General features: G+C 41.1%; 1 protein-coding gene and 1 long non-coding RNA gene across 2 annotated transcripts in view; one reads left to right on the top strand and one right to left on the bottom strand.

Annotated features, from left to right (window-relative positions):
- LOC146518539 (potassium voltage-gated channel subfamily B member 1-like) overlaps positions 1–21,185 on the top strand; it is a 45,142-nt gene extending 23,957 nt beyond the window's left edge. Inside the window, exon 2 of the mRNA XM_085161017.1 lies at positions 15,140–21,185. Coding sequence (XP_085017143.1) covers positions 15,140–16,960 — 1,821 coding nt within the window. The 3' untranslated portion in view covers positions 16,961–21,185. The remainder of the gene's footprint in view (positions 1–15,139) is intronic.
- On the bottom strand, positions 1,823–15,141 carry LOC146518540 (uncharacterized). Its single transcript, XR_014874273.1, has 2 exons — positions 14,191–15,141; positions 1,823–12,738 (listed from the first exon to the last, which is right to left on the bottom strand). It is a non-coding gene; the product is annotated as an uncharacterized LOC146518540 (long non-coding RNA).
- Positions 21,186–22,921: the final 1,736 nt, after the last annotated feature.

The raw sequence follows: 22,921 nt of genomic DNA, 5'->3' as shown, positions 1-22,921 counted from the left end.
TTTCGGTTCGGTACGCATATGTATCGAACAATACAACATTTTTAATTTATTTTATCAACTTTCCTTCTGACGGTGCTGTCTGTGTTGAGCGTTCAGTGGATCTGCGCTCGACAGTGCAGCCTAGGCGGAGTAGTCGAACACAGATTCACTGAGCTCAGGGCAAGCTAGCGAGACAGAAGTTAAGCTCTCCTTGCAACATGGCAAATTGAACCTCCCCCACTCTCATTCAGATCTGGCGTTTGGAACTATTTTGGTCTTCATGTGACGTATGACCCTGAAGGTAAGCGCGTCATGGACTAAAGTAAAACAGTATGTTGGAAGTGCCAGCAATGCTCAATTACATGGCTGGGAACTAGTGTGTTAGCGCAGTTAGCTCGTTAACGTGTTGGCCGTCCAGCCCCACGCACAGGTAGCTCGTTAACGGAGATTTGCCGTGTTGTGGCGTTAACCTCATTTCAGATTAATGCTGACAGCACTAGTGGGAACACAACGAATATGACTGCACATTTACACCGACATCATCCTAGTGCAAAGACAAGTGGAAGCAGAGAAAAACAACAAGCAGGCATGCTACAAACTTTACCGGAGTCAGCGGTTAGCACATGATTCTGCTGCTGAGAATATAGCCCAGAAGAAGCGTATATTATAGCTTTTATTTTGGAAAGAGCCATTCCTCTGTAATAAACTCTCTTTTCCAAAGATGAGTGATTCCTCAATCAGATACAGGGCTCGCAAAATCGCTAGCCCGATGTCCCGGGGCTAGCGATTTTTCCAATCGGGCTGCCCTGCCCTGCCCGTCGGCCTATCGTAGGAAGGAAAAATATATGTCAATGCTTTTGCATTCTTTCGGAAATGTAGCTGGGTAATTATGTCATTGGCATCGGTGAGCCACTGTGAATATGTGACATATTGAAATCGCGTTTGAATTTGCGCTTGTTTTTTGCTTTCACTTTGCAATCGCGCGAACTGTGAGCGACAGCACTGATTGGTGAGTGATGATAATTTGCGCACCAATTCCTCTGACATCATCTTATCAATCGTTAGCTTACTATGCAAACATGACAGGTGAAATCTCCGCAGCTTAAACATGTGAGAGGTTGATCGCGCAGAGAGTCGCTGAGCATTATGTGAGTGCGTGTGTAAAAGCAGCAGGATATATATTTTAGTTCTGCTAAGCCAAATAAGACAGGTCAGGGTGAAGAAGTGACAGCCAAAGAAAAGCTTACCACAAAACGGAAACGTTATGACAAATCAGACTATAAGGCAAAAAGAAAGAGCAGCTTTATGGTTTCATGGACAAAAGAATTTCTGTGGCTGCAATATGACGAGCTAAATAACCAGGGCTGCACATAAGTGGTCCGCAGGTGTGTATTCGCTGTCAAAATAAAAAACGCGCACAAGATAAGAAGTTGCAACGCCTGTTTGCATACATAAGATTTTCTGGAGGAGGACAGACATTTGTTTAGAACTCTTAAAGATGTCGAAGAAGCTCCTTTAAGCAGTTACTTTGGTGTTCCTCCACCTCCAAAGAAATGTCAGAAGGAGTCCAAACCACAAAAGAAGCACGTATTCTCGGACAAGTGGTTGCAGGAGGTGAGCTGGCTTCAAACAAATGATGAACGCACAGAGATGTGGTGCAGAATGTGCTGTGAAAATTTAATAAATGACAAATTAATAAAAAGGCATGAACATTTTTTTTGTATCGAAAAAATATCGAACCGTGACACCAAAGTATCGAACCGAACCGAACCGTGAATTTTGTGTATCGTTGCACCCCTAATATATATATATATATATATTACTATAATATTATCTATATCTCTCTCTGCAAAATCCAAACATTATATAACAACCATGATGAAAAATAGTCTAAGCTCTTGGCCCATTCTCCAAACTCCCCACACACAGATCTAATCCAGAGTCCCTTCCCTTTCACCCCTATTTGTAGATCAACCCAAAGGACCTGTCCCATTGCCAGACTCAGTAACCAAGGTCTCATTCCCAGTTGAAAACAGCAGAAAAGATCCATTCTGCTTTTGTGCACCACAGTGCATTACATTTTCAGGTTGTTTTTTAAAAGTTCCATTCTGACCACCTGCACTTTTTACCTGTCCACCACAGACCTCAAACGTGTACAAAGGGAAGGTTTAAATATAGAAATTTGTACACCAACCTTACTATGATACTATGATACAGTGTCATTGAGGATCATCAGTCACAGTGTAAATGGACTGACTCTTAAAAAACACTTTTGTACTCAAACACGTCCCATTCACTCGTTCACTTAAGCACTTTTCCATGTCTAAGCGCTTTCTATCTAACATTCATATTCCCACAAACACATCTGAAGCAACTCTGGGTTCAGTAGCCAAGGGTTGCTTTGGCATGCAGACTGAATCAGTCAGGGATAAAACCACCAGCCTTCTGATTAGTAGATGATCTGCTCAACCTCCTGAGCCACAGCCACCTCCATGTCAGATAGATTTCCAGCTATGACTCTATGAGACAAAAACAACTGTTAATGGCCACATGCTTGCCTGTTGCCTCTTTTTCAACAGCAAGCAGGCTCTGCTTGCAGCAATCCTTCCCCTACTTACTCAATTTGTCTACCTGCACCTTCATTCTCTTCCCCAGAATGAAATTCAGGTTGATGGGTTACAGTTTCAATAGTTTTGAAACTGGAGCAAACCAGTTCAGTGGTCAGAATGGGACTTCCAGGTTGCGATCTAAAAATAGCAGTCACGCTGGGAGAGGTCTAGATGTAGAAGAGGCGGTGGCCTTGATGACCTTGAAGGGTAAACTGACCTGACGCAAATCAGGTACACTAAAAGTTGTGATTTCAGCTTTTACTGCAGAATTCATTACCTCACAACACAGACTCTTACATTAGCATTAACGATCCAAAAAAATTCATCTTCATCAGTTGCCATGGAAATTTGTGATCATTTTTATTAGGCACAATGGTTTAATATTGTGGTTGAAAGGTATGTGAAGCTAATAGAGCAAAGTGCACGTTCCATCAGGTATTAATTGTTATGTCTAACTATTTACTTACTTTCCAGTGCTTTTAAATTTTTACAAACCAGAAAAAAACTATATGATACACACGCACATAAACCAAGAAAGACATAAAGGAAAGGAAAAGGAACAGGAACGGAAGGAAATAGATTCTGCCAGGCATCCAGTGGCGCAGCACTTTCTATAATTGCAACCTGGTGAATTTGTTGTCATGGCTACACTGAGTAGTGGGTCTGCACACTGGGACCAGTTAAGATAATTTTAGTTTTGATGCATTAGTAGTTTCACAGGCTCGCAGACACACATATAAATGTGAGATGTTACCAGAATTTCTCTACTGCTCTACTAGATTATGTATCCAAAAATAATAATACTTTAAAATCAGCAACAGGGACAAATTGTAAATAATGAACCTCTCAACATCCACCAGGGTTCAATATGACCAAGGTTACTGGACTGGAGGAGACAGGGGATCAATCCACTGACCTTCTGATTGGTAGATGACCCGGTCTATCACCTGAATATCAGTGCATATATAGTGTGCAATTTGGGATTACAGGTTAAATGCTGTAAGATTATTATTTGGGGATGATAAATGGATGGGTAAACCTAAACTAGTCCCACAAACAGGTCACTAGTGAACCTGTGAATATTCATAACCGAATTATATAACAGATTATGAAATCAATCTCATATCTGTATATTCAATATAAACCATTAGCTGGTTAACTTAACTTACCATAAAGAATGGAAACTAGTGAAAGCAGCTAGCCTGGTGGGGTCTAATGGTAAAATCTACCTAGAAAGGCCTCTGTGAGCTGTTAAGGAGCCAGGTTAGCTGTGTCCATCTGTAATTACTCTGTGGGATAAACAATAGACTGCATGAATTTTCAACAATCATTCAGGGCTTTGCATTTTGAAGCTGCTGCATTAGCATTTTGCCCGCTGCCCTTTAGTGTTTAACTTCTTGCGTGTCTGATCATGAGAGTAACAGTCAAAATCTTGAACTGTTCCCTTAAGTTATTTCACAGTACCATTGCACAGTCTGTCGTGAAGTCATTAAATGTCCAGCACAGAAACCGAAAACTTGCCTCACAGCCACAAAAACCAGGCCTCTCCTGTTGCAGGTAGTGTTTACAGTAAACGTCACGAGTAACTATCTCCACTCAGTGCTGACACCCAATCCTGTCACAGGAACCCACTGACATTTAGTCTTTGTGGTAAACAAAGACCATTATGCAAATAGATGAAGTTGTATTTGTTTTACTATGACTGACTCTTTGATTCCTGCTTTTGCTTTGTAGTTATTCTGTTTTGGGTAATATCCTGTTATTAGTAGTAGTACTTTTCAGCAGTACCTCTGTGATTCCCTGACTCTGTCTTGTACTTCTGTTAGTGTCTGTCCCCCTTCCTGTTATTGTGTCTGATGTAAATCTTCTTGTGTCTGTGTTTATTATTTATCTTTTAGTTACTTCCTGTTTGAGTTTGAAGGTTAGATTTTGTTTTCATGTGTCTAGTTTCACTTTCTGTTTTTCCCTCTTGTGTGATTGTCATCCTGGCCTACCCGTCTTCACCTGTGTTACTTACTTTCAGATGTGCTTCGTTCTCCTGCTGTCTCCTGCTGTCTTCTCATTTGTTGTCGTCAGATTTTCTGTTATGCTCACATGAGTCCAGATGCCAAGTAAGGATTTTGTGTTATCCGGGTAAGCTGTTGGTTAATTCTGGGTTTTCTGTACTACAAAGGGGCTTCCCTTTTTGTCCTCATTGTCCTACCACCATGGTAACTTGTGCTGCAAACCTAACCTGCTTCATAGCTGGTTAGGATCAAGATTAGAGATCAGCAGGTACAAAATTTACCACCTACTGACTAATTGATCCCCTGGAAAATAACGTAACCATCACTGGAAGTTCTCTCAGATGTGTATGTGTGGATAGGGGATATCATGTCTTTGTGTTTATAGTCTTAGATGTAACTTTGTTTTTTGTTTTTTTGTTTTTCTGCAGGCTGCAAAGAATTTTTTTTAAGAATTTCATTATTCTCTAAGCCTCAACATATGAGCCTAAAATGATTACCTACGCTTTACTTTCTTATGAAATTTGTAACAAATTTGCACGTAGACTAAGCCTGCATTTGAATTTCATTTCTAAATTAGTCTTGCTCTCAGACCATTAGATGCCACCTGTGAGAGCTAAAACCTTAAACCGTCCTTTTAAATTTTTTTTAATTTAATGAAACGCTTAATTATAATCCATCAGTATTGGCAGTGATCCTTTACTATCTGCTCACAGAGATTCTTGGGGATCTTCCAGGAAGGTGGTGCTATTTTCTTGGTCACGAGGCGTTGATTTCGTACCTGCCTGCTAGAGAGCAGGTTAACCCCCTTCATAATACTAAAAGCCCAGTTATAAACCTGAAGTTACATGAATAAGACAAATCCTCTCATTAAAAAGCAAATCAAGACAGTAAAAGGCCCACCCATGTAAGTAATCACCATTCACTGCTAAATGGTAGTGTCTGATGGCCGCTGATTATCGTCTCTAATTACAGGTAAACCTGTTTTCACTGGAATATTAATTACAACAAGCTCTGGTTACCTTCTCGACTGGTACTTTTGTCTAATTAACATCACCCCAGCCTTCATAGACGATAAGCAAGAATCTCATCGCTCTTGTTATGCACTACAGCACCAAATGGTCCATTTTCACAGTGGTAATGATTCAGCTGAAAAATTCTGTTCGTTTTCCATTCACCTGCCAACACTGCTGCCACTTTCATAGTGAGCAATGACCATAGCAACAAGAGACAGCTGGAGCTCCAGCCTGCAAAAAAAAAATAATTATTAGTATCGAGAACAAAGACAGATTTTGAGAACTTGTCATTTTCAGCTGGGTGTGATGTGTCTTCACTGAGAGGAGATGTGAGATGGTTGTGAGCCATGAGCCTTGCCAGTGTGCTGAATTTCAGCAAGCAGAAAAACGCCCACTGTCTAACAGGATTGTACATCTGAGGATCACAGACACCATACTTATTCCATTAGCAGGGCTCACCCATGCAGACTGTATTTTTTTCCCCATCCAGCTCGGAGGAAAGCTTCCCAAGCTTATTGTGGGTAACCACAGTAGGTTTATTTAAACAGGGACATGCTGTTTGAAAGCCCAGCCTGTCTCTGAGGTTCAGCAGAGAGTGCAGTCAGCATGCAGTTCATTAAAGGTTCGCAGTTCTTCAGACAAGTTTTCTCTTTTCTCTAAAGTCTTTGTGGTGACACCCGCCCACTGACTTGTCCATCAACACAATCCTAATGAAAATGGTAGAATTTATTACAAGAATTATGTGTAATTGCTGTACGTTATGAATGATTCTTACATGAGGTGGAGCAGTGTCACCTCACAGCAAAAGGATCCTGCGTTTGAATCCACTGATCGCTCTGTGTAGTTTGTATTGTGTCCCCGTGCCTGTGTGGGTTTCCTCTGAGTAATCACAGTTCAAAGTCATGCATGTTGTAGGCTGCGTTCCAGATACAGCACAGAGTGACGCCACTCCCGAGTTAATGCGTTCCAGAAAAATGAGGAAAAACAGGATTTATTTCAGTTCTTTAGCTAAGTAGAGCCATTCATGTTCATCACTGACAATACAGCAAAATACTTGCCTTCTGACTTTACTTCTGACGGGAGCACAGCATTAGGTTAACCGGTGATTCTAAATTGGCCTTAGGAGTGAATGTGAGTGTGAATGGTTGTCTGACTCTCCCTGTTAGCTCTGCAATAGACAATAGTGTAACCTGACAACTGGGATAGGCTCCACCCCCCTCTGATCCTGAATTGCATAAGTGGTTAAAAAATGGGTGGAAAAAATGATCTAGAACACTGTCCACACATTTTATAGCAACACTGCAAAAAAAAGTCCAATTTTTTTTATGTCAAAAACCAATTTAAAAAAAATAAAGAAGAAAGTGTAAAACAGGATTTAGATATGAAACTTCTGAATTGACCACTCTACGTGAGATTTGTTCTTTAAAATCTCTAAAACAGTTTATAATAAACATCTGTTTTTTAGGCCACAGTGCTAGAGATCCTTCAGTCTACACCATCTAGTGCAGCTGCTCCAGATATTTCAGACGCAAGGTTGGCCTCCGGTTGGAGTACAGATGTTTTATCAAGGAGACGCTCACACGGTGACAGCAGCGCTGGTGCCTTTTGTGCTCGTCATCCATAGGGAATAATCTCATTTCACTTTCTCACTTCTCCCATATTTTGTCTTCATTTTCACCGAGCCACCTCTGTTCTTTATGCCACCTCTCACCTTTTCTCTGCCATCCTCGAAAGGCAGACGTCTTTAACCTCTGAGCGCCTGATGATGAGCTCCTAATACAGTGAAACATCAGATGAAATGCACTGCAGACTGTTAAATATTAGTCCAGATTAGGTCACTTTCAGTTTTTTACAACCCATACTATAATTTCAGACATTTTGGGTGAAATGAATTTAATACTATATCTTAAATTATACTTTATCTTTTAAATCTGAACTGGATAACCACTAAAATAATGCAAAATATTGTGCATGTTAGACTTCTAGAGGTTCACAGAAAGTCAGACAAAAACCAGAAATCTGTGAGCGCACACTTAACGCACTTTGTCCTCAGCGTTTTAGCACCACCTTCACACCTTCAAAAGGACACATCCTGTGAGTAGCCGCGAGCTCAGTAATCTATCTCCCTGTCTTCTCAGTACATAGCACAGGATATACAAAGGCTCTCTATGGAGAGGCTCAAAGTTGGGACAGAAAAGGTTGCTAGGTAAGGTGAAAAGAAGCAGGGGGGTACGCCTGTGTGGGACACAGAAGGTCTTGTCAATTTCAATGCTCAAGTTAGACTAGAGTAAGTTTTTTGTTTAAAAGCTGGTTGTTGCTCTTCTGTATTATATTACTGCAGAAGCTACTTTCACCTGTCACCTCATTCATCAAGGGTCACAACAATGGGTAGCTCCACATATTTGATTTGGCAGATGCCCTTCCTGTGTTGTAAGACTCTGTATGTTCCAAAAACACATCAGGTTCCGTTTACTTGATTTTGAGGGGGCGCTCTTGTGCGCTGTTCTGCTACTATTCAACTCACCAGTATCATCACGTACATTTTATTTAATATTCTAAGGTTTGGTTTGTGTTCCAGGTTTTGGTGGTTGTTGTTATATTTCTGCTCTGTTGTATTTTCTGGTCTTAGTTTTGACATCTAGTCTCTGTGTGTGTTAGTTCCTGTTTTACTTTGATAGTCTCCATCTCGTGTGTACTATGTTCAGTTTTGCTTCCCCTGTCAGCTGTCTTTCCATCCGTGTCCTGTTCCCTCGTTATCCTGTGTATATATTCTATGTGTTTCCCTCTGTTCTCTGTTGTGTTCTCCCTCATTGTAGTTGGTTGGTCTGTCTTTAAATCAATTTATGCAGTTACGACACATTTTATTATAACCTAATCCTTAAAATGATTCAATGCCGTAGAGGCCCACAGACCAGATAAAGTCCAAAAGTCTTTTTGTAAGGTTTGTTCACAGTTGCAAAATATTAAAAAATGAAAACAAAGTTGTCCCAGAAACTATAAAAGCACTATATGGGAAATAAAAGGAAGGACAGCATGTTCAGGGGTTCATCATAATTATATTATGTAAGAGCAGCAGGTGAGAGCAGTTTTTATTGCACCGCAGTCCCTTTGTGGAACTTTCCAAGAAGGTGATTGTAACCCTGGGGAGTTATAGTGTTTATAGCTGCAACAGGCCTTTTCTCCACTAAGGAGAGGACTTTCCACTTTATTTATTAGCAATGTAATACCATCCATCTGTTCCCCTGTCTCTATTAAAAAACAAAAACACTCACCCAGTGTCCCGCAGAGGAAATAACTGCAGCACCACAGCAGCCCCTGTAGGAGGACGGGCCAGTCGTTTGCATAAAGGGCAGGAAAACATTTATTGGCCAGACACAGACAAGTACAACAATAAGAGGATTAGAGATGCCATCTTGCACTCAACATGCACACATAGAATAAAATGAAGTGAATCACTGTGTGACATAATCCCCCCTATTGATTCGTCTCTTGTTGCAAAAAGGGCAAATCCAGTTACAAAGAAGTGAATCATTGGTTCACGCAGCGTGACGCAGTGGAAAATCCTAAACTCTAGTAAAAAAGAGATGCTAGTTTTTTGAGACTTCAGTATCAAGTTTGTTTGTTTTTTTATCAGTTTATATATATCTGTTCTCCAACCAAAATGTCAGTCAATTGTCTTGTGCTTTATTATCTCACACACCCACAGTTTATGACGTTCTTGATGTCAGATTTTACATCATGAGCTACATCCAGACCACTTTGATCCTATGTGTGTCGGACCAGTGAAAACTGTCTCTATGCCAGTGTGCTTAGATGTGTATATTTAAAAAAAATTATATGCTATGTCAACAGAAAGACATCTGTAAGCATGACTCTTTGAAGTAAGAAGTAAGTGTGTAAAATTACAGAATTCTATAAATAATTACGTTGGTGTAGCATGAATGGCCATGGGGGAGGTCTTTATCAGTAAAATACAAAATACTATTAAAAGTCTAAAATTTCTTTTCTCCTTCACATTTTCCAAAGTCATCCAGTGGACCAGATTGGAGTCTTTACCGGCCAATTCTGGGCCCTGTACCTCATGTTCAAAACCCCTGCCTTACTACATGTATTTCTGTATTCATATCGTCTTCAGTTGTAATAACTCTGTGATGATTACTTTTTAAGTAACAGCTCTTGAAGCCAAAATGTAAATGTGGTCAAATATTAGTTTCTGATTAAATGCCCCTAAAACTGATAATACTCCCATAATGCTGACTTGTGCTTTGTGCTAAGTGCCGATTGGCAAATCTTAGCATGCTTAGGCTACACGTTGCTCTGAGAACATAAACATGATCTCAGAGATGCCAAGAAGCTGATGGAAAGCTGATGGGTGAAATGCGCTGCAGAAGCATTTGAAAGCATTCATATTGTGATGCATTTCCTCCCCATGGAAACATCACTTCACTTTTGTAAGTAAGTGCTCTGCCTCCGTAATGCATAAGTTTTATAGCATCTGTCTTGATGGAACAAGCCACAAACTTGGGCAAAGTTTGACATTCATTTTGCCTGGAAACAAATGAATCATTGTTTTGGGGCTGGCAATTTTTTCCTAATCAGTCACTACAACAACTTTGGCCTTGTTGCTTGTCCAAGTTAATTATTAACCATATATCTGAACTCAACACCAGCGAGAAACAAAATAACATATGTCTGATGAAATATAGAGGTGCGGACACTCGTTAAAAATAATGAAATGCTCTGTTTTTTCCATCCTGGCAAATGAGCACGACTTGGTTACACAACTGTATCAGTGTCAAGGCCCCCTTCCCTCTGTCTTCCGGTCCTGACGGGACACTCCTTCCCTGTGGAAGGCTCCTGCCAGGTGTTAATAGACACCCTGTTTTCCTGTCCATTCCTCCCTCAATCAAGCGTGAAGTTGAACCAAACCCCGAGTGGTGAACGCAGTGTGAAAACTAGGCTATATCTCTGGTTCTGCAGTCCGCCATGGCCCACTGATGATCCACTCATGCACACCTTTTCCAGGACAGCAAAGCTTGCACTTGAGGAGGATATTAAATATTCAGTCTCCTGCCTCTACAGGCCTGCAGGGAAAGGAGGCTTGGGGCTAATTACTGAGCTGGAGGGGGGAGTGTGTGTGTGTGTCTCTCTCTTTCAATGTGTTTGTGCTTGTTAGGGGTGAGCGTGTGCCATGGTTGTGCAGAAGCAGCAACAGCCTTGATCAGATTTATCTTCCATTTATGCAAACAGGAAGTGGGACGGGCTGTCCTCATGACTCCAGTGCTTGTCATTAAGAGCTAATGAGGTAACACAGCACTGACCATAACCCTCTTTAGCAGCGCATCTGCGTCTTAATGTCCCTGCTGTACTGTAATACATTTGCCCATACATATTTCAGCTTTCAGTTGTGCACTGTGTCAGCTACATAAAGACACTACTGATTCATTTTAACTTAAACTTTGGAACACAATCATATTGCACTCCATGTGTCCTGACCACAGGGAGCTCATTGGTTTCTGTTGCAAAGCACAGACTGGGTTAGCCTCATTTTCCCTTCGTCACGGATTTGTCACAGCGCCGAGTGTCCTCAGCAGACATCCTTCTCTGCCTGTGTCTATCTGTATCACTGTAGCGAGCTTGCGTTCCTATAATCTCCTCTCTGGCTGACCCTAGTTGGCTCACTACCAGGGTGGGAGGAGAAAAGGTGAGCGAGGGAGATAATTTGATGGGAACTGGAGCTCATCATCCTTCAGGTGCTCTCTTTACACAACACAGCCAGGTTTCAGCGTGATACATTAAAGTGCACTCCAGCCTGCTAGAAAAGTCCTGATCTGTTGAGCGCTGTTTCCACTGAACACTTCAGGCTCGGTCTTGAGTCCCAATCTGATGCTAAATCCGCTCCCTGCATGATTTGCTTTTCCCAAAACTCCACTTTAGGGTTTCTGCTAAATTGTGTGACCTCCACATCCTCGCAAAACTACTGAAAACAATGCCGCAATCTTTTACCTTTTACAGTTAAGTGTAACGTTTGTGTTTTTTATAACTTTAGCTGACTTATTCTCTTGAGTGTGATTATTTAGTTACCTGAAATCTACCTCTAACAAGTCTTATTTCAGAGTTTAATCCATCATTTTGACTCTCTTGGGATCCAGACCTGGAGGCAGGCTATTTCAGGGAAAGCTCTGATAAACTTTACATTTCAGGGTGCCCTTTAATTCCCTCTTGCTTCTAAACTCCTGTCCTCTCTTGCCTCATCCGAACAAAAGTTTCACTGCTTTTAGCCCCTCTCTCTTTAAAGGCCAAGCTAGGTGTGCAAGCGCTCACCTGTCAAGATTAATTAAAGCTTATAGAGGTTGACTGGCACAAGGGAATAATCCCGCTCTCCAGTCGCCTGGGACATAGCCTCCACAGTGACCTTGTGCTGGATTTCACACTGACTCCAGGACAGGAATAATAGGTGTGGCACACCTACACAGCCACAACGGTGTAGGCTTCCTAATCCCCAGCACTATGACTAGACCCTGTTGTACTCAGCAGATTATATCATTAGTAGGTAGCTCAGTGCTTTAAAAGGTCTCCAGTAGCCTTTCAGTGGGTCTCGCTTGCTACGCATGCTGTCTTTTGCAGCAAAGTAATTCATCTGGGTTTTCTTGAAGCCCGGGGCATTGAAGGGTTGTAGCAGAATGAATAGAAATGGAGACAGAGGCAGTAAAGTGTCAAAGGGTTTGTTTGTTTGTTTGTTGGGGTTTTTTTTTTCAGGAGTATCGGTACAATCAGAAACTCCCTCTCGCTCTCTCGCTTTCTTGTCTTTTGCTTACACTCTCTCCCAGTGTAACGCAAGACACTTACAAAAAGAAAAATGCCCCAGAGTTCATATTAGCTCCGACCCTTCTTTTGAAATGCTGACATGAAAGTAGAAAAGCTAAAGGGGCCGTGAACTAATATCATCAAAAGGATGAACCAGGGCGTTTTAGCTATTTCTGAAAAACGCAGTTAAATGCTACAAATGGAGCAACACCAGTTCTTCTCTTCTATACTGAGTTTCTCTCGGGAATGACCGTCCTTGCTGCCATACAAGACTCAAACTCATATTAGTTTTGATTCAGTCAAGCATCTTACCTGATCCCAGCCCTGAAGACAGCTGTACACAGCAAATCCAGCATGTCCAAATTAACACTGTCAGATTTGATTTCAACACTTTTAAAGTGTCTATATGGGTCCACACCAGAGAGTGTTAATTTAACTCTTTTTGGAGAGTTGGTATGTTAACTCTGATTTAGTGTTAAACACCAAATCTCTCTGGAGTTGATAATTTAACACTTGGTGTTAAGAGTTTATATATTAACTCTCAAAGAGTATTTTAGTTTAACTACGTAAGAGTTATCTTCTAATTAATTCTAAAAAGCGGGAATTTTACTGTTCTGAACTTCTAGAAATTTCTTTTGGAAATAAACATTTACTAAAAAGACGCAATGGTTTTTGAAAAACATTTATTCTGAACTGTGCACCACAAAAAAAAAGGTCTGACATAGGTGAGCTGGTAAATGCAAATAACAGCATTCTCATCACTTATTTCAATAAATACAAAATACAATATGCATGTCCTTCATTCATCACTTTGTGGAACTTCAACGCACTTCTGCTCTCCCCCATATTCCATCTTCACAAGCATATTCTATGTGGAGATTGAATAAAAATTAGTTGACACTAATTAATGGCACAAATCAATTGCAGCACAGTAAAAAAAAAAAAAAAAAAAAAAAAAAAAAAAAAAAGGAATCCTTTTTGAGACATTACTTGTGTAAAGTATTTTCCCAAAAGATAAGGACACAGGCAACAGGTAATACTGAACTAAATGTAAAACCTCAACCTTTTTCATTTTTACCTAAACCGTGTGCACAAAACTCTGGAGGGATCTAAATGCTAACGTAGAACCCAGTCAGGACGTCTGCTACTGCTGTTTGCTCGTTTTTTATGGGAGATCGTTTTCAGGCTTCAAGTAGCACCATTATACCAACATTTCACATTCTAGACATTGTTTTAGGTGTATTTGACCAAAAAATTTAACCGAAAATTCACATGCAAGCTTTTTTTCAAGGCTGTGGTATTTGCCGAAAACAATACCTTTCAGCTAGCTAAAACAGCGAGCGGTGCTATCAGCGAGCAACATGGCTAATGCCTTTCACACAGCTTTGTCTCAACTCCAAAGAGCCACAGAAGTAAAAGCTAATAATAATAATTGAAACAATCTTTGAAAAAATGACTTACCAAGCATGGCAAACAACTCAAATATGTAGAGCAAAATGTTCTGAAACGGCTTCACTTCAGCTTCGATTGGAGCCGTGCTGGGGGCGGAGTCTGTGAATTTACTCTATTAGTGTCATAGCCCCTGTAGGAGTTCAGAGTTAAGAGGTCAAGAGTTAATGTTTCCATTGTAACACCTCCAGATTTGAAATAGAAACACTCATTTTAACACTCGATTTTAACTACTATCATTTTACACCTCAGAGTTACATTAAAAGCATGTGACTCTACTTAGAGTAAAATTAACTCTAAGACTACTAACACCAAAACATTTAACACTTTTGAATTTGCTGTGTACTGTGTCAGTGCAGAGTTGGAGTGGCAGTGTTTTTCCCATTCATCAGCAGACACCCAGTCATAGACCTGACTGTCAGTTTCCATTAGCCGGCGATGCTTGAAGAAAAGCCAGAAGGTCAGTTGAAGACACTGAGTGTTGTTCTGAAAGAAGCTTTTCAAACCATCTGGTCTAAAAAAAATATCCCATCAAGGCTGTCATCATATCAGATTTTCTCTACATGATTAACTCAGCCAAAAGATGGTTTTAGTATCTGCACTGATATTCGCTGTGAATTGCAATAAAGCAAAATGACTCCCCTGAATGTACAGCAATGTTTGATGTATCTGTGATACTTTTCCTCTTTGTTGCGAATAATAACTTTGATGAATCTGGTTTTGAAAATAAAAACTGTGGTGTGAGCTCCATATTCAGGGTAATGAGAAGGAGCCTTTCATGAATACAAAACAGATGGCTGCAGACTTGTTGCATACTCTGTGCAGTCTTTTAATCTCTAAGTGTTCATTTCTGTCTAGACGGCCATCGGTTAAGAGATATTCTGATGATCAAGCATTTGCTTCTTGTTTGTGTAAGATTAACAAAATGGATTGGGCAATTACTCTAAACTATCCACATTTGGCATGCATGTGCTGATCAATATCACGCTTTTTGATTTGTTCAGCTCAGCTTCTGTAGTCTAAAATGTGAGGAATTTTACAAATAGCTGAATTTTAGCTAAATAAAGTAATTGACACTGCTAACATGCTAATGCTCCGTGTTCTACCTTCAGGTTTACCACAGCGATGGACTATGGAGTGCTGTTAAACTATTTCAGTGTGAACCAAAGGGGAGAACTGACTGTTCTGGGGAAATAGCGATAGATGAGTACAGAGCATTGGAAGTTTATACCTCAGACATTTTTTTTAAACATTTATTTCTCTCTGTGTTTTCCAGATCCTGGCAATTATCTCCATCCTCTTCATTGTGTTGTCCACCATTGCCTTGTCTCTGAACACACTTCCAGAGCTGCAGGACACAGATGAGTTTGATCAACCCACCGACAATCCACAACTGGCCCATGTGGAAGCCGTGTGTATCGCGTGGTTTACTATGGAGTACCTCCTTCGCTTTCTCTCTTCCCCCAGCAAATGGAAGTTCTTTAAAGGTCCTTTGAATATTATTGACCTGTTAGCCATCTTGCCCTACTATGTCACCATCTTCCTGACAGAATCCAACAAGAGCGTGCTGCAGTTTCAAAATGTCCGCCGTGTGGTCCAGATTTTTCGGATCATGAGGATCTTGCGTATTCTGAAGCTAGCCCGTCACTCCACAGGTCTTCAGTCCTTGGGCTTTACTCTCAGAAGGAGTTATAATGAGCTGGGTCTCCTTATCCTCTTCTTGGCCATGGGAATTATGATATTCTCCAGTCTGGTGTTCTTCGCTGAGAAAGATGAAGAAGACACTAAGTTTAAGAGCATCCCAGCTTCCTTCTGGTGGGCTACCATTACTATGACCACAGTGGGTTACGGAGATATTTACCCAAAAACTTTGCTGGGAAAGATAGTCGGTGGGTTGTGCTGCATTGCGGGGGTTCTGGTGATCGCCCTGCCTATCCCCATCATTGTAAATAACTTCTCTGAATTCTACAAAGAGCAAAAGAGGCAGGAGAAAGCCATCAAAAGAAGGGAGGCTCTGGAGAGAGCTAGGAGAAATGGTAGCATTGTCTCTATGAACATTAAAGACGCATTTGGCCGCAGTGTGGAGCTCATGGACGTAATGGTGGAGAAATCTGATGAAAAGAAGGAGAAACTCCAGGATAACCATGTGTCTCCTAATATCCACAAAGGGACTCCAAAGCAAAAGTCAAAGACCAACCCAGGCAGCCCCACCAAGACCCTTGAATCAAACTATGTAGAGCAGGCCAAGCCTTCCAGCAGCCCCCAGCACCTCAGTGCACAGAAACTGGAGGAGCTGTACAACAAGATGACCAAGACCCAAACGCAACCCAGCCTCACCGGCAAGGAAAAGGGGCGGCCGTCCAAATGTAGACAAAGAGCTGAGCTTGAGATGGGAAGCATCCCCAATGAAGCTATCCCAAGCACACTGGAGGTTGCGACAGACATGAAGAGCATGTCCAGTATTGACAGCTTTATCAGCTGTGCCACTGACTTACCTGAGAGCTCTCGCTTTTCCCAAAGCCCCATCAGCAACATCCCGGGCAAGGTCAGTACAAACCCGAGCCTGGAGACCACCCTGGAAAATGAGCATGAAGGTGCCACAACACCCTTGATAGGCAAAGGTACAAACTCCAGAGGCACACACATCAACAACCCACTCAAAAGTCGTTCTCATAAAGTCAACTTCAGAGGCGGTGAGGATTCGGGGACGGGAGTCCTGTCTGACAGCTCGTCCGTGCAGAGCCCCGAGGCGTCCATCTACACGACCGCCAGCAGCAGAACACCCAGCAAGAGCCCAGAAAACTTACGGCCTAGCATGTTCACGTTCCACGATGCCTCCGTCAGTAAGTTCATTGATGCTGACACAGATGAGGAGGAGCACCCGCATGATGGTTCAGTCACCAGCCCAGCCCAAAGACTCCTGGAGAAACCCAGCCCCAAGTTTGGCCATCGCTCCACTTTCCAGCAGGCTCCCAACCACATGGAGGGCCTCCAAAGGAAGCTGGGAAACAGCACACTGCCGTTAGAGGGGCAGGAGAACCACGTGGCTCAGGAACTTCAGCCACTTCAGGGAGAGAAGAGTCACTCTAACTCTTAAAGAACCAAAAGAAAAGAGACAACAGACAGAACGTGAATAGAAAGCAAAGGAGGTGACAAGCAAATAAGAAGCGCCGGGAACCTCCCGGCGTTATGAAAGGCACGGAAAACATTTGCGGGAACATTTAAAGACTTACAAAAATACTTCTATCCCGTGAAGAAACTAACTGTGCACACTGGGAAAGAACTTTGTGTCCTCTCAAGCTTCTTTCTACTAATAACTCGTAAATAAATCCTTTTAGCAGAGAACTCTTAAGAGATTTTAAAAAAAGAAGCAAGGAATACATTCTGAAGAGTTTTACAATTTATACATTTCTTTTAGCCTGTCTAGTTGACTACAGTTATTCTTTTTCACAAGGCAAAAACCTACTTTCCCGGCATCCCTTGATAGCACTTTGACGCCACAATAGCAAAGGCTGTCAAATCAGTAGCAAACCACAAAGGGCATTGAAACATGGCATATTGAGTTGTAAGGGGAATACACATTTTCTTTTACTTTCTACACAGTGTATAACCTATATTCAGCGTATATGATGAAGTGGTGGGAAAATGCATAGTTTGTTTCCTTTAACTTCCTTCCTCGAAATTGGCCTTAGTACACGTCGTCTCCTGTGTTTCATGTTTGTACGGCAGAGCGAAAGCCAGAAATTAACAGGCAGTCAGGCAGCATACACGTGTGCTTAATCATTACCTTTCATATCTATTATATTTATTCCTATGTAACGTTTGTGGTCTTGAGTGTGATCTCGAGTAAGACTCAAGTGTTTCAGTCTGTTGTTGTCAAAAAAATGTTCAGTGTCATACTCGTTGATCTCTTTTCTTTTTTACTGCACAGGTCACATTAAACGACACAGAGACACACTGTGAGGTTATATCCGTGAATGTCCTTCCTGTTCTCGTTGTGCCAGGCTGCTGGCGAGAAAGAAAGAGAGAGAGCACTTTTTTATTATTAACACAGAAGGAAAATGCATTATCCATGCTTGTGTACCTATTTTCTTTGTTTCTAAATGTCTTTTGCATGTCTCTTAGACTTCATGTCCAATGTGGAGGAAACTTAAACAGAAAAAAACAGTCTGACACTGATGAAACGTTTCTTGAAGGAGCTGAGGCGGAGTCGCCATTCCTGGTGTAGCTGATAAACTTTGCATTAAATGACACTGCTTATGAGCATCAAAACAGCTGGAAAGACAGCAGTGAAAATCCCAGAGATTTTCGGATGTTGAGCTTCCGAGTGTGAATATTGTACATTTCTAATTACGCGAGTAGAATCTGTTACAACGATACACATTTATTGTACAAGGTAAAGAATCAAAATAATTTATATTTTTAAGCTATTTTCTAAAAGAATGGATTCTTAGATAAATATATTGTGCATAATCTCATAGTTTTGCATTTCAAGTACTGCATTATTTCAATGGAGCTGCATTTATTAGACAATATTCTGCAGTGCATACATTTGTATTGTTTGCTACTGTCTCCCAGTAAATGTCTGTCCTTCTGTTCTTTGTGTGATGTGAAGAACCAAAGAATTGTTCTGTCTGATAACTCATGCAGATGATTTATCTCAAAGAATATTAGAAATTGAAGCATTCCTTTTCTAAACAGCAGAACGTGACATATATCATATATACTCGCTCATTGGGGACAAACATGTGAGCCAGAGAGAGCGTGCTGGCCCCTGAAGAAGACGACTGCTGATGGAGGATGAAATAAGGAAATGAAAAAGGAAGGCGGGAACAAAGCACTTTATTTCAGATCCATTTAGAAAGCTAATTTGATTATTTACACTCTCTGGATCCTGGCAAGTGGTTCGCTTCCAGAAATCCAAAACATTATGCTCACTTGAGTCCACATGACATCTCTTATAAACTTAAAGACACCTCGCAGCTATGTGCAGCTTGCCACTCTGATACACAAACAGCAAGGAGGTACATTAGGCCACTTTAGTTCAACCAAAGGGATCCGTCATCCCACTTTTCTGAATGCACATGATCACCGGACACATGAGCGATCCGGGCGTTGATCATCCGGTGCTCTCATGCTATTTCTTACAGAAACCAAGCAAGTATCAGTTTTATATTATTGTAACTTACAACATATCATGGAAGCCAGCTACGAGCAGTCGTTTTCAGTAGTGGACCTTAAGCTTAAAAGAAATATTCACTGCTGTGCAATGTCTGCAGTCATTAGACGTAATATGAGTTAGATATTTTGGTGCCTTTGCTTATAAGAACGCCTACTCTGCACACTGAATCTGTCGCTGTTCCCTGTCTAATGGAGCCTGAATGACAATAAAACAAACAGCGAATAAACACATAGAGAACTGGGTCATCATGCTGTCAGACTGATATATTGGATATCTACAGCCCTTTCTCTCATGTCTTTCCTGTGCACTTTCACTCAAAAAGCACCAAACGGGTGCACGGAAAAGGCCCGGTCCACACAAACAAACAGGTGGGGACTCGCTCGGTAGAGTGAACAACCACTGTTTCCATGGTGATGGCTGAGATGACTGAATGGCTCAGATTTGATGCAAGCAAGTAGTCGAATTTGTAGAGATGGAGTCCTTAAAGACTCAAATAGCATATTGAGAGTGCAGACAGCATTCACATTCTGTTCATTCCTCTCAGTTTGTTCCCTGCTCGCTTGTCACTCGAGTGTGGTGAAGGCTTCAAAACAAATGTGTAAACAGAAAACTGGATTATGGGCCTCTTAAAAACAGTCACATATTCCCTTTTTTTTCCATAGAAACACAGACACATTTCCGCAAATTACAAGACAGCAGACAGAGTATGAACATATGCCCCCATCTAAGGTGATGCAGTTAATAAAGACTTCAGCTTCCTAGCTGTGCAGTAGAACTGTTACCTTGATTATAACTGATGTTCCTCTGCTCTTTCACCTCATGACCAACAAAGACAGAAGCTAATCGTTCAGAGGAGAGCATGGAAGTATTAAAGAAATTTCCTCTTTTCTTTTCGCTCATTTTTGGGAAGAGTAAAGCGTCTCTCGGGCAAAAGAACTGCCTTGACATTCTGTCAGTAAGAAGCCGAGTTATGCAGTCAGATTATATCACTCGTATGCATTTTCCATTACAAGGCCCAGCCTTCTGCTCAAGTCTTCTGTGAAGAATGACAGTGCAAAGCAGGCAGATGAGGCAACCTTTTGAGGATGTGTTCTATTCAGTGAGTCTATAAATACAATCCCGGGCATGCACCGGAAAGGTCTGAGCCTGCAGGAAAGGCTCAGTTACAGCAGTGTGTTTGGTCAGATGGTGTCATGCAGTTTATGAAGAACAAACTTTGCCTGCAAGTCTGGCAAAAGGGGTGGCTTGGAGGAAGCTACACAGCTACACCGCTGACTGTGTAGTTACTTTGCTTTTTTTTTTTCTTGCAGCCCAGCCCAATGCTGCATTGTAATAGAATAAAAATGTCAAACTGACAAATGGTCATATAACTTTGGCTGCTGAAGGTGCTAGGGACATAAGAACAGAACAAGGAAAGGGGGGAGCATGTGTCACACGGTGAAGAATGAAGGCTCATTAGTATTCAACAGTCAGACATGCAGTAAATAATATTTTGGAAAATGAGCCTCTAATCTAGTTGACTTTCTAAACAAGCCATAGTCTATTTGAATTTTTTTTTTTTTTTTTTGTGTGTTGGATGAATGTTAACAATGTCCTTGTTGCTTTTTATATAATTTCCTCTTGTTTTCTGAACTGCACTTTATTTATTTTGCCTAAATTAAGCCCTCTGCTTCTTAACGAGAATAGGAATAACAACACAAACAAAGAAAAAACTGACAAAATACAAAGTTACACATTGGTTCAAATACAACTCCAGAAAGCACAAGTTTGATCACTGAGTAAGCATTTCAAGCCAAATACAGACACTTCATTTGATTTTAATCCTTTTCTTCCCCCTCCTTCAGGGAAATAATCATTCTGTTCAACTCACGCAGGTCTGTACGTCGCCCCATCTGTGTCTGGGAAAATGTCTCTTTTGTAAAGTTTAGTACTTTGTACCAGATGACTTTGTAGAATATTTGTGATTTCCCATTGTTCAGTGCATGTAGCGCTATGAAACTTTGACACACAGAACTTGTAAATATTATCTAAAAAAGAAAAGAAAAGAGAATAAAAAGCTTTAGGAAAATGTCTATAATGAGCAGTTTTGAAGCAGATTTCTCATTTTACTGACTGATGCTTAATAAAGACAAAAATCCAGTGTTGGTCCCGCGAGTCTCACTCTTCTTGTAAGACAGTTCATTATTTAAGCACAGAATTCTTTATTTCGATGCGCGTGGCTCTTGTGGTCCTCCATACATAACAACGTGTGACAGCAAACTGCAGTGATTGTACAAGCCTGAGCTAAAGGGTCGAGGACAAACACTGCTTGTTTTATACAATAGCTCCCTCTAGTGGTATGTTTTCGTATCCATTAAGATGTGTACGGATCTCAGACTAAACTTTCAGGAGTGGGAGGTTAAGTTCCCCATGACGCCACATGAGAAACTGGGACTGTTGTGGAGGTTTTCACCAGCAAGTTCATATTGAGAAATACTGAGCAGATTTGGTGCACCTCTCCACAGCAGTCCCAGTATGCCATTAATTTACATGGAAGAACAAACTGTATTTCCTGCATCAAAGACAGTACATCTAGTTTTAATGATGAGTGACCAGTGAAGTTTCTATTCTGTGCCAACGATGACCACCAATACCAACATCAACACTTAATTACTTGTTGATTATTTTTACAGTTATTGTTATTTTTATTGCATTTTTCAATAGCTTAAGGTGACGTGGATATTAAGGTAAACATATGCATCCAACTGTCCATTTTCTTCCATAAGAAGCAAAAATGGAGCAAACACAATTAGAACACTGGGACCAGAACAATATTTTTGTAGTGTAAGTGTGAATGTATGAAAGCAGTATATGAACAATATGGGAAAGAGCAGAGACACAATTTAATTTAATGACATACAGTAGTGGGGTTACAAACACACTGGGTGTCCAAAGACAGGAATGGAGAAGAAGTGCATCGTGGGAAGTACCACATTCTACTTTTAGGATCTCTCTGAACCACCAGGAAGTGTGCAGTCTGAGAACGAAGTGCTCTGATTGGACAATATGGTATTATCAGGCCTTTAAGGTATGATGTGGTCTGATTATTCAAGAGTTTTATGCGAGGAGACAGGTTTTATATTCACTTCTGCTTTTAACAGGGACCCGATAAAGAGAAGTTGATATAGGAGAAATATGATCTCATTGTCTAATCCCTTTTAATATTGTCACTGTAGAGATTTCTATGGAAGGTTCACTCTAAAAATTTTATAGTTTAACCATTTTAAAAAGAAGGTTTACAAGATCGTAGTGAGCCTTGGTATGATGTATGTTTGGAGGCGGTGGGACTGAAAAAAGGACAGGAGGCTAAGATGGAGGTGGCAGAGTTGAAGATGCTAAGATTTTCATGGGGAGCAAGCAGAATGGACAGGATTAGAAATGAGTGTATCAGAGGGACAGCTCAGGTTGAGTGGTATGGAGTAAAGTTATAGAAGCAAGGCTGAGATGGATTGGCCATGTGCAGACGAGAGATAGTGGACAAAACGGATAAAGGATGCTGAATATGGAGCTGCCAGGCAGGAGGAAAAGAAGACGACCGCAGAGGAGGTTCAGGGATCTAGTGAAGGAGGACGTGCAGTGGGCTGGAGTGACAGAGGAAGATGCTAGTGATAGGGTGAGATGGAAGCAGATGATCCCCTGAAGGGAGCACCCAAAAGAAGAAATTGTTAAAGACTATAACCAAACAACAAAAACTATTTTTCAGTGACTGTAAAAGTTATGTTACATCATTCTACACCATGACCGAGGTTGTGAAAAGGATTAAGCTACAGTAAACGCCAGCAACAACCTTAACTGAAGTAGTCACGTCTGTTACACGAGCACTGCAATAACACAAAA

Source organism: Neolamprologus multifasciatus, chromosome 5 (genome assembly GCF_963576455.1).
Source record: "Neolamprologus multifasciatus chromosome 5, fNeoMul1.2, whole genome shotgun sequence".
In the NCBI taxonomy this organism is placed as follows: Eukaryota; Metazoa; Chordata; class Actinopteri; order Cichliformes; family Cichlidae; genus Neolamprologus; species Neolamprologus multifasciatus.
Note: the sequence above shows the minus strand (reverse complement) of the source record. Positions and strands in the feature narration are given on the sequence as shown.